This window comes from Rhineura floridana, chromosome 8, assembly GCF_030035675.1.
Source record: "Rhineura floridana isolate rRhiFlo1 chromosome 8, rRhiFlo1.hap2, whole genome shotgun sequence".
Classification (NCBI taxonomy): domain Eukaryota; kingdom Metazoa; phylum Chordata; class Lepidosauria; order Squamata; family Rhineuridae; genus Rhineura; species Rhineura floridana.
The window spans coordinates 126,917,840-126,930,488 of NC_084487.1; the positions used below are offsets into that span (position 1 = coordinate 126,917,840).

The window sequence follows — 12,649 nt, forward strand, 5'->3', positions numbered from 1 at the left end:
TAAGCCTTAACTTCCTGAAGTAGTAGGTAGCGACAATGGCTGGCAGAAGAGTAACCAAGCTCTTCCAGCAGAAATCATGACAGTAATCTGCAAAATTCAGAAAATTTAAGCTTAACAGTAACATCAACTCTTCCCCTTTTAATATTTTGGTGATTTAAATTTTAAAGGGTGCATAATAAAAACTACCAATGTCCATCTTGCTGAAAACTTACATGTACATTGCCAGCCTTAAAATGAGATTATAGCCATCTCTGATCAGTTTAATAAGGAACACTAATCAAATTAATATCTAGACTTCAATAAAAAATTTTAAGAATGCTTGAGTTTTATTCCTTTTGCTGTGCACCTGCATTAAAGTCAACAGGCTGCCTCCAAACTACATATCTTAAGGCTATTTCTTCACACTTACATAGGATCAATCCCTATTGAACAGTTGGGCTGACCTTAGAGGAAGGATGCATATAGGGATTGCACTTGAAGTTTGGACATGAGTGTAGATCTACTATTTTATCCTCACATTAATGGGCACTATCAATTTGGCAGGGGTTTTAAGGTGCAGATCCTCCACTGAAGATAGATTTCCCATGTTCTATTCTCTCCTCTGCCCCATAACATGCCATTTCAATTGCTGAACACCTACAATGAGGGGCAGGAAAATGCAGGACATGGGGCACAATAGGGGAATGTGAAACTACCAGTTATGAGAACACAGGGAGGCCATTTTTGGTAACAGTTCCTTGTCTGCTGTAACATGCAAGCATACTTTATTCCACCATGTTGCATGTTCCAGTTTTGAGTGTGTGTGGGGGGGGGGGGGGTTATATTAAAAAATCTATAAAGATTGTTAGTATATTTTATAGCAGCTTTTGTCAGATTATTTGATTCTGAGCTATACCACTTCAGATAGCAGGCAGAGAATGGAATGTCTTCATCTAATAAAGCCCTTGCACTTACTAAATGAATAAGTCAGAAAAAAGGCTCTTCTTGATTAGCCTTCTGCCCCTAACACATTGGCTTTATATATGTTCAGGAAAGGCTTTGGTCATCATCGTTTTCTAAACATGACAGAAAATGTAAACATTTAATGGCCCACCTGCAGTAGTTCAGCCAGGCACAGCTACAGCATACAAAATCAAGTAGTTCATTGCTTACTTCTAATTAGTGCCAGAATGCAATCACAAGAAGCAAGGACTTAGACATCAAGAGGGATTCCACAACAGCTACTCAGTTATACTTTGGGTTTGGGGTAGGGGGGAACTATCCATTTTATAGATATGAATAAAGAAGTGATTGCATTTGAGGCTGAACTACTTAATGCTGTTGGTAAAGTTTACAACAAAATGTAGCCAGGAAATTCCAGTGTTTGAGTGCCATGCTAGTAATCTCTGTACAGAGAGCAAGTTCTGAAGAATTTGAGTGGCACTTGTTTGTTTACATTCCTGACCACTCTCTGCCAAAGGATAACTGTCTGGTCATTGTACTTCTTGTATTTTCTTTAGAATGGAAACAGAACTTGTTTATTTAATAAAAATAACCTCTCCAAGCACACTTATTTTCTTCCCACCCTTTATAGTTGCCAATTAGATTTGTTAATCCATATTGTTCCTGTGGTGCCATATTTAAAAGATATGACAGTGATGAGGTCCAGTTGATGAGATTTACAATTCAGGGAACACTTTCAGGAGCTGGTATTTGAGCAAGCTGAATTTCAGGATGAAACAGATGTACCATTATTGAAAGAGCACTTACAGAGGCTTCTTCACTTGTGGCAAGAGCCTGGCTCATCCCCAACATCACAACTAGGCATGACAACCACATACAGCAGGAGAGGGCATGCTGGAACAGCCACCCTGCTCATCCTTCCCCTTGTGAGTTAGTCAGGCTGTCTATCATTTAAAAACACATGCGTAGACCTGTTCATCCTTGCCTTATAACAACATACATTTAAAATGCAGTTGCAAAACTGCTCTGAAGACTGGAGGGAGGGGAACAAAAGAGGATTTGTGACAATACAGGCATCCTTCACAAGCAGATTTCCTCTTTTAAGCTCAAGCCTGAAGAATCCTTTTAAAGAGCTCACCTCAGAACAGTACACTTGTTTATAGGGCAGTGAAACTATCTCTGCAACACTTAAAAGTATATGTTTTATACATCCTCTGTTACAAATACAACAGACGATCCACAGTCAGCACGCCACAAATATCAACTCTCCACCATCACCAGGACTTTTTTTTTAATGTTAGAGTAGCGTTTTTGAGAACTTTAAATAATTAGGCTTCTGACTACCAAAGCACTGTAAATCACAGAATTAAGACAACCAAAATCTAGGGAAACTAGTTTCGTTATATAGTACTAATGAAAAGTTTGAAGTATAAAAGATTCCTAGTAGCCCAGTTCAATTAGTTTTAGTTTCCAATAATTCAGGGTATTTTAACTGGCTGAAGCCTGCTGGATTTTTTTGGTACCAGAGTCCTTATGTTCATATTTTCCTGGTTCTCATCTATAGGCACCTATGCTATTAGAGACACGTTTATTCTTAGAAGTAATAGCCGTACTGAAACCAAATCACATTTAGCACAGTATATTTCTTCAATGTTGATCTCACTCTTTCAGGAATGGCTGTGCTTTTTCACTGATCTTTGGTTAGAAGATGTCATGGTACAATCAGTTGGTGCTGCATGAGCCTTAAAACTTTGCACTTCCCATCAGTGGAATAAACCAAGCTTTCTAGTTCCAGCTGGACTGCTCCATTTAAGTCCCTAATTTCTCTTTGCTGTTACACTAATCTGCTATCCTATCAACTTTAAAACACATATGCAAAGTCGCTTTATTATGCAACAAGAGTGTTCTCAACCATCTATTACATGAAGTTCATTGGGTACATCAGTATGAAATCCTATGGACGTTTCTCTCAAAGTATATAAAGGTTAGTACATTCTGTACAGGTTTGTTGGTTTCCAGTTACGAAGTAAACACTAAAACAAATTGTTCATAAAGCATTGTTTAAACACAGCCCCTACTTGTGTTTTTCCTTGTTCTTTTTTTCTTGTCGTATTTATTAGACAAGTTACTTCTGCCAGTCATAACTATGAAGAGTTGTAGTCTTATTTTTTCTTTTAAGGGAGCATACAGTATGCAGAGGAAGAACGGAAGAGGCACTTTTTGAATGGCTGGCTGGTAATTCCTAAAACATCCCTTTTTTCCAGTGTTATGTTAAGTTCCTGACACTAGATGGTGGTGCTGTGACAGAAGAGCACTGTAGTTTATTTTAGGCACTTGGCTGCAAGGCTTCCAAGGCAGTGCCCAGCTCTCTGCTATGTCATCAGAATCGGTTTCTGCCGCACCTCCAGAATATCTAAGCAAAGAAAAAAAGATGACAAGAATGGTGGTGAGGATTCTGGGCCACAGTTTTGCTTTTTTCGCTATCTAAAGATTATAATATTTCAGAGTGTAAAATACATATACATATACACACACACACACACGGACACAAATATACCAAAAGATGCTTGGGCCTAACTCATTGGTAGAGATATAGAAATCATTACTGTATTTCCATATAAACTATAACCCTCAGATTTTTAAACATATGTACTCCAAGTCAGCCTTTCTACTAAACAAAAGAAAAGAAACTGGAAAGGAACATTATTTCCCTTCCATTCAAATAGAAAACGGAAATGGACTGCCTTCAAGTCGATTCCAATAGGGGAGTATGAAATTACCCCCAAATGGTTAAAGTATTTCCACACTGTCCCAAATGTTGAAATTTGGAACACAGAGATTCCAAGGCACACTGATTACAAGAAAAAAAGTCTAATGGGGAATATTGTACATTTCTCTCTTGAAATGGGGAGCAGGAACTATACTCCAAAATACTTTTATACTGACACCATGTGTGTGTTATGCGCCTTCAAGTCGATTACGATTATGGCGACCCTACGAATCAGCGACCTCCAAGAGCATTTGTTATAAACCACCCTGTTCAGATCTTGACTGACACCATAGCTGAACTTTTGTACACACACAGACCAATGCATACTAGCTATTGGCAAAAGCTGAAAATGGGATAGTCTTGCATTTAACTGTCAGAACATGGGACATTATGTGTTGGATCCATACTGTGGGTTGTATCCAGTGCTGCTATTCCCCTAATGCAGTAAACTTCTGCTTGCACACTGAACTTTCCCCTCAAAAGAATGCAACTCTGTTAATTACACTGAAGAGCCATTGACTTCAGTGGGACTTGAGTTGTAACTACTTTTTCAAACCAATTTAAATGGGACCTAAGTGTAACTAACTCAGTTGGATTCAACGCCAATGCCACTATTCCATGAATGGGGGGGAGTTAACATTTTCATGAAAGGAGCTATACCAAGGCCTTCTCCTCTGTGGTCCCAGGGCTGCTCAAATTATCCTGGCGGTGCATGAAGGAACAGCACTGAAACAGGCCTCATGCCATCAGGGTAACTTCAGTTCTTGCCCTTAACAGAGGATGGCAACATCATCATCACACTTGAAAGAATGCTTAACAGCAGCTAATAATTCATGGCATCTTCACATTGTTACATTACTGAAAACTTACCCAGCTGTGCTTCCTTTTTATTTTTAAATATCGGAAGGTAAAATTCACATTAACATGTTTTTGGGATAACTGTCACTTGGACAACAAGGACAGACCCCACTGGAAATGTCTCCTGCACAAGCCTCTTTATGCAGAATGGGAGACATTCTTTCATACCTGCCACTCATGTCAGCAAGGTGTGTGCAGGAGAAGTTCCTGGTGAACTTCGGGGTTCTCCAGTCTGAAATGCAGACTAGGCTTCACCTGTTAAGATTCGATGCAGTGGCAAGGTGACGTAGGTTAAATGTGCATAGAGAAGAAAGTTTTCATCTGTTCTGTTCAGCTTCAGCCACGAGCCCACCAGAGATCTTCCCGTTCCAGACAAAGACCTGGACCTTAGGTTTGTTGCATTGTGCAGATCTGTCAAAGTATAACACGGTTGCAAAAAGGAAACAGAACATAATTGCCCACAATACCATCCTCCACCAAACATTACAATCACCTTGCTGAATCAAGATCATGAGGCCCACTGAGTCCAGCATTCCATCCCAACAGCACCTGGGAAGCTCACAGGCTGGAGATGAAAGTCACAACCACATCCTTTTTGCTGCCCACATCTAACAATCACAGGTATCTTGAAGATTCCATTCAACTCTCATAGCTAACAGATTTGTTTTTATTTACTCATGAAGCTGCCTTATACCAAATCAGCCTATCAATATTTGTAGGTCAGGCTGAAAGTGATGTGAAACAGTGGTACAGGGCACCACCGAAAGGAACACCCTGTTCCACATCCCCACCCACATCACTTTAGGCCTGACCTACAGATCAACAGAAAATGAGTTGACAGAATTCTACAGTGGCAAAGTTGATTGTACTACTTCAGATTGAGGATTGGGGTGGCCATTTCTGAATGTTCCCTTGCTTTAAAAAGAAAAAAAAGCTCTCTGCAATTAGGAAACTAGTATAGCAGGAAAACAAGGTTCTAGTCTAGTCCTCTCCCTATTGTACTAGTTTTCCACTTGCAAAGAGCTTTTTAAGTAAGGGAGCATTCAAAAATGTGATTCCCACCACCACCTGAAATCTGAAATGGTCACAGCCTATTCTATCACCTCATTCTCCTGCATGTGTATCACCCTCAAACAGATTTTTTGTCGAGTCCAACAACAACCTTGCAACAACATGAAGATATCACAAAGCAACCTCCCATCACAGTGTAGTGTTTTCCACAAGACAATACAGTTATGCATGGCACAATCTTGACCCAACTGGGATGTTCCAAGGGGCCAATAGTAAATAACACTGACACATGGGTCAAAGTGGTGATCTGATAATGAGCAAATATATCTACTTGTAGTTTGTAAAGTCTTGCAGTGGACATGAACTCCTGTTCTCCACTATCTTGCACGCTATTTTTGTGTGTCACATTATTGGGCTGAGGGAATCCAGGCTTGATTTAGTGACATCAGGGCACACGAGTAGCCATCTCTTAAGCCAATTCATTCCCAAGTTCTCTCAACTCTCACCTCCACCATCATCATCCCTAAAGAACTCCTCGCTATCATTGGCAGAATGGGATTTCTTCATTTCAGCAATTCGATTCCGGGGCACTTTCCTCTTTAGGGATGGGGAGAAAAAAGAAGGGCGGTTGTTGCGTTCTGGAGTTGGAGGAGTGCTGAATGAAGTGACCTGAAAGAAGGAAAGCAGGTATGTATGAGGAAAGAAGGTTAAGAGTTCATACTGATTGCTCTCTGTTTTGATTGACATTGTATTCTATGCTGAATATCATTTCTATGGTCATCCGCTCTGAATTGCAGCCTGGTGGATACAAAAACTGCTTCTTGTTCAGGGAATACAGTTTTCAACACACATATACTTCTGGCTTCCAAGGAAGCACATATGAACAAATTTCCATTTACGGATATTATCCATTTATGGATAGCTGACATTTTAAGACAAAGTTAATCAAAATTTAATATTGTAATCCAGGGATTGCCAACCGGCAGTCTATGAGCCTTCCCCACACAAGGCAGTTCTCTCTGGCTCCTGGCAATTGTACCAAGTTATAATGGAGGCGGAAATGTTTACAAGTGAAATGGTCAGAAAACATTTAAAGTGAAACAATGGATTTTGCAAGATATATTCCACTCTTTGGGTTTTTACGTGGCGCTCTCATCATGCCCAACAGAGAATTCAACCAGCCACAAACAGGTAAATGTGAGCAGCAAAATACACTTCTGGCTTCTGGACACAAAGAGTCCTCTGAGTGGTTCCCAAGATTGGAAAACTTAACTAATACTGTTCCAATTTATAATTAACTTACTCTCTCGTGCAGAGGTGAACCTGGGTTTGAATCTTCCTCTGTACCATAGGGAGAAGTGTCACCTGTTGAAACGCGACTGACTGCCATTTCTGCATGTCCTTTTCCTTGTGGCCCCTTCATTCGCACAAATTCCATATTATTGTATTTATAAAAGCCAAAAGACATTCTTTGTGCCATTTTTGCTGCAACGCTTACCTACAAAAGACAGTAAAAGTGTAATCCCAATTATGGAATAGCTGTATTTCAAGTGCCAGGTTAAGGCATTTCATTGAAAATGGAAATGGACTGCCTTCAAGTTGATTCCAACTTATGGGCGACCCTATGAATAGGGTTTTCATGGTAAGCGGTATTCGGAGGGGGGTTACCCTTGCCTTCCTCTTAGGCTGAGAGGCAGTGACTGGCCCAAGGTCACCCAGTGAGCTTCATGGCTGTGTGGGGATTTCAACCCTGGTCTCCCAGGTCATAGTCCAACACATTATATCAGGCATTTTAAATGAAACAGCAACAACAAATATTACTACTGCTACTGATCTAATGGGAAAGGAAGATTCAACCTATAGAACTGGCACTTTTACAAATGCCACACAATATTTTTCCACACTTGCAGGAAATCAATTTTTGAGTGCGGCAGCACCTCTGAACTCCCTGGCTATTGAGAATGATCTGTCATACTGTTTTTCTCCCGCTAAACATTTTTTATTTAGGCAAACCTGTCCAAATATGTAATTTCATTATGAACATTTGCTTTTTAAATCTCTTGATTTTATCTATATTCCAATGATTTTATTATGTCAACTCCTTTTAAAGTCTGTTTTTATTGCTATTTTAATGAATACTTTCACCACCTTATCTTACAAAGTGCTATATAAATGTTGTTCAATAAAGATAAAATAAATTTATTTTAAACACTGAAATTGATTCATCTATTCTGCTGGGTGCATTGGTTTTAAAGTTGCAGAGAATTTGGAAACTCCTTTTGTTTTAATTGTGTTATTTGTACTATTTTTATTATGTAATTACATTTTATTGCAATTTCTTACTGTGAATTGCCCTGCAATATTTGTATGAAGAGCATAGTGCAAATAGCTTAAATAAAATAAAATAAACCACTTATAACACAATATTAATTACCTGGAGTTAATTAATGATTAATTAATTAATCAATCATTAATTAATCAATCATTAATTATCTGGAGTTTCAATCCTGCTTGCACTCTGCTTTTATCTATGAAGCTGCCTGGGTTACCATTCCTGATACCCCAGCCAGGAGATAGGCAGAGGGAGTACGGCCCTATTGATTCTCCTAGACATCTCAATGGTTTATGATACTATCAACTATGGTACCCCCTACTGCCTGCCTGGATTGGGAGTGAGAGGCACCACTCTTGCGGTTTCACTACCAGTGGTGGTTAGTGGGGTGGCGTGGCAGGCAGGGAAGGCCCATCGATATAGGCAAACCAGGCAGCTGCCTAGGGCGCCAAGTTAAGGAGGGCACCAAATTTGAGGAAAAATGCAAATTAAAAAATGCACATAAAATAATGAAGGTGTCATTATTTCACTTCTATGTAGCACTAATGAGATCGCTTTGTCATTGCAAACATTTCTGCTTGCCTGATCTCCCCTCCTCCCCTGTGTGCTATGAGACTGATTGGGAGGGGGCGCCACAGGCAAGGCTAATACCGTCCACCCAGCCCAACCATAGTCAGGCATTTTTAAAAATTACTGTATTCATATCTCGCCTTTTTTCTCCAAGGAACTCAAGGCGGCTTACATAATCCTCCTCTCCATTTTCTCCTCACAATAACCAGTGAGGCAGGTTAGGCTGAGAGATGGTGACTGGCCCAAAGTCACCCAGTGAGCTTCATGGCTGAGCACAGACGAGAGCCTGATCTCCCAGTCCAACACTCTAACCACTACACTATACTGACCCTACATACACTGTGGGGCCAGGATCCTCAGTACAGAGTTTAAAGGCACCAATGTGCTTACAGAAACTTACCGGAGTGCCTACCAGGGTCTCTGCTCCTTTCATTGCACAATGAAAAATTATAATAGCCACCAGCTTTTAACTCACTGGCACAGTTTTCCTAGGCTCTCCACCATTATAATTGGCCACGGAACCAATTGAAACTGTTCCCTTTCTTCTCCAATGAGAACATTAATTAGAAATGAGGGAACAGTTCTAATTGGACAGGACTAGAATAGAGGAGAGAATAGTTCTAACAGGTCACTCTCCCCAGGAGGAGAGCATGTGAAGTCCAAGGAGAGAAGAGGAGTGGAGATAGTGAGTAGCAGCTGTGCCTCAGTGGAAGAAGGAAAGGTAGTTACTGTGGGGGAAGGAAAAAATGGAGGGCCCAGTGCCTGTGTGAGAGGGAAAGGGTATGCACGTGGGCCTATGGGGGGTGGTGTGTTTTGTTTAAAGGGGTTTGGGGAAATGACTTGCCTTCTCTGGAATGGATGTCATGATGTTGAAGTAGAAGACTGTGGTCAGTTCAAATGAGTGACTTTATGCTCTGGGGCTCACCTCAGCCTGTTACCAAGTTTCTTGGGAAAGCTACTTGTCTTTGGACCTTCTGTGAAATGTATGTTTTGTTTGCAGTAGCAAATATTGGGATTGTTCACACCTCCACGGCAGCCATTTTGTGTCTGGCCCTTCCCTGCTCATAGCAGCCCTTTTGTGGCAGGGTCCGTGGCACTTTCTCAAAATTCTAAAGGTGCCTATGGGACCAAAAAGGTGGAGACCCCATAAATAGTTTTACTGACTTAATTAGTGCTTCTACTGTTTTTTACTGGCTTTAACTTTATTATTAATTGTAAGTTGCTTTGGGTTCACTTTTGTGAAGAAACACAACTAACAAATTAAATCAATCAGTCAGTCAGACAAGTCTCAGATAATTCAAGAATATTTGTTTCTTCTAGTAACAATTTAAAGCTCCTTAAGAAAGTCTGGCTTTATCTTCTAAGAGCCATAGGCTGAACCCTCAGTCCCATACAAGCACTTTTCTCCCAGTCCAGCTCTGGTATAAGAAGTGAGCTGAGCTGGGAAGTAAAGTGCTCAAGGCAAAAGAGAGAGTAAGAGAGGGAGCAAGATAAACTCACCCACATAGGCTGGTTTTATTGCAAATAGTGGCCCCCTCAAAAAAATTCCATGAACGAGACAGACTCATGAATACCCAATGTGATCACCCCAAGACATCAGTGTTCTCATGTGACCATCACCAGAATGACTCTCACCCTATTGTCATAGACCTTCTTAAGGGCTTCATAGCGAATGGATCCCTGGAAGATAACTCCTTGGAAGGTGTTACTTTTGTCGCTGGCCACGAGCTCCACACAGACCATCTCACCTTCCCCGACAGTCATATCACTGAATACCTAACATCCAAAGAAATCAAATATTTAGGAGGAGGAGGAAAAACAGTCAGTGCAGACAACCTAAACCTCATTTGCCATGGCTAGTTAGACATAGTCAGTCAAATGCAAACTTAGTTTTCAAGACACATGACACAGGACTTTGTTTCAGAAGCAAATGCCTAACAATTGGTCTGGGAGCACGAAACCTATATAAATATATATATATATAAATTATATATATATATATACACATTTTGAGCAATGGGAGTATGGGGAGAGGAGCATTAGTCATGAAATAGCCCAAAAAACATAACATAATACAATATAATGTCACTGAGTGTGTGTGTGTATGTGTAATCTATGTTGCATCCAATGGTGTCACTGAACATGGAGGGAAGCAATTTTCATTTATTTCCCCTTCCCCAATGCAGACATTTGTGCTACCATCAGCTAAGCAACACCATTTCATACAACCCATACCTTCTTATATCATGTTAAAAACAATCATAGTAAGGCTGCATACCTCTGGCCCCTGGGAGGGCATCATAGGGACCATAGGGATATATAGAGAGAGAGAGCTCTGACCTCAGAGAGGAAGATCCAATACGGATCGCCGCTTCCCACCACCAACACTTCCACTGTTTTGGCCCTGCTGACGTTGGAATTCTGACATTAGTAGGGCCAAAAAGCGTGTGTGCTGGGGTGGGGTGGGGTGGCGGAATTCCTGGTCTCCTAAAACAGCCCCAAGTCCAAGAGAAATTTATGCCAACTCAGGAGCTGGCATAAATCTCTCCCTTTTATTTTCTTCCCTTTTCCAATGGCAGAGAAACAGTTAAAAAAATGGAACAAGGACAGAGGAGTGCAAGAGCTCTCCTCTGTTCTCCCTTCTGCCCTGCCACTAAGACCACATCAGAGCACTGAACATGGATGTTTTACTGCCTTCAGTTTTCCTCAGGGCCAGCCTTAGGATCGTACAGTTAGGACTGTACAATGGAAAGGACACTTAACAACTCTCCAGACTTTTAACTCTATTTGATAACATACTGAAGAATTTTAATATGCAATTTATTGAACCAGGTTGAACCATTACAAAACTTTCCTAAGCCTTTCTTAAGGCTTTGAACTTGCTTTACAGTATTTTGCATGTGCCAATCTGCACGTGACTAACATATATAGATAAGGCTCCTGTACATTTACAGGTACTGATCCTGCACCAGTGGTGAACCCAAGGGCCGGTCAAGGCTCCGGTGGGAGATCACTGGGAACCCAGCATAATCTGCTCCAAGCTTTCTCATGAAAAGCAAAACAAGTATAACAAACCAACCACAGATGTGCCCCGTGTTGTGCAGTTAAGTTAAAAGAAACTGCACTGTTGGCTGGAAGCGACCACAAAAATTAGAATTAAAGGCAAGCTCCAGAAATTGCATCTGTTCATATGAGTGACCTACCTCTTCAAAGTTGTCAATCATAAAGAATATGTTTGGATAGCTGATCTTTGATTCCTCCCCTTTGCTATCCATGGGGTGTTTACTTGGAGATGCAAAGACTTGCTGGAAGAAACCATTTCGAAGACATGATTAACTTGGTGCATGCACAGTGGCACATACATGAAACCAAAGTTGCCCTTCAAGTTTCCAGAAGAGTTGCATTTCTCACCTGGGATTTCTTTTTATGAATGTGGATATCTCCTCCATCCGAACGGGTACACACAGCACAAGTCACTATGTAATCCAGCTGAAACACCAAGGTATTGGAAAAGAAACACTAATAGCTATGCACAAACAAAGCAGGATTACAGCCTTAAAAACTTTTCGCCATCCGCACCCACGGGAGGGAAAAATACGACCCTCCAGTTTTCTTTTTGACCTAGATTTGTACATAATCTGGACTATTTTTTAAAATTATTACTACTACTATTACTACCACCACCACCACCACATTTACATCTCACCTTTCCTCTAAGGAGTCGAAGGTGGCATACAAACATTGTTCTCCCCCTCCTAATTTTATCCTCACAACCACCCTGTGAGGTAGGTTAGGCTGAGAGACAGTGACTGGCCCAAGGTCACCCACTGAGCTTCATGGTTGAGTGGGGATTTGAACCTTGGACTTTTTAAAAAAATGAGTCACTTTCCCTCACCATTCAATGTTCAACTGCTCTGGAGCGCTCCTGCCATGCGCAATTTCTACTTTGCGAATTGTTTCTGTGAGAAACTGCTTCTTTTCCTAACTTCCCTTCATTTGCAACCTTTTCACTCTCCTCTTTTTCTCAGCCCCCTTTTCTTCTGCCCCTCCTTCTTCAAACCTTTCCGCTTACCTTGCCCATCCTAAGATCAGAGCAGCTCAGCCAGTGACAGCCAGATATATTTCTACCTGCCGATCTTTCATCACCAAAACCTCAACAGCCCTAC

General features: G+C 40.9%; 1 protein-coding gene across 3 annotated transcripts in view; it reads right to left on the reverse strand.

Moving 5' to 3' along the window:
- Window positions 1-2,813: 2,813 nt before the first annotated feature.
- The window catches only part of KIAA0930 (KIAA0930 ortholog), a 111,430-nt gene continuing 101,594 nt past the window's right edge, over window positions 2,814-12,649 (reverse strand). For all 3 annotated transcript variants that reach the window (XM_061582411.1, XM_061582410.1, XM_061582409.1), the window contains 7 exons: window positions 11,895-11,972; window positions 11,687-11,788; window positions 10,119-10,259; window positions 6,885-7,079; window positions 6,088-6,250; window positions 4,826-4,981; window positions 2,814-3,355 (listed from right to left, as the gene is read on the reverse strand). In XM_061582411.1, the coding sequence (XP_061438395.1) occupies window positions 3,315-3,355; window positions 4,826-4,981; window positions 6,088-6,250; window positions 6,885-7,079; window positions 10,119-10,259; window positions 11,687-11,788; window positions 11,895-11,972 (876 nt within the window). In that variant the 3' untranslated portion in view covers window positions 2,814-3,314. The remainder of the gene's footprint in view (window positions 3,356-4,825; window positions 4,982-6,087; window positions 6,251-6,884; window positions 7,080-10,118; window positions 10,260-11,686; window positions 11,789-11,894; window positions 11,973-12,649) is intronic.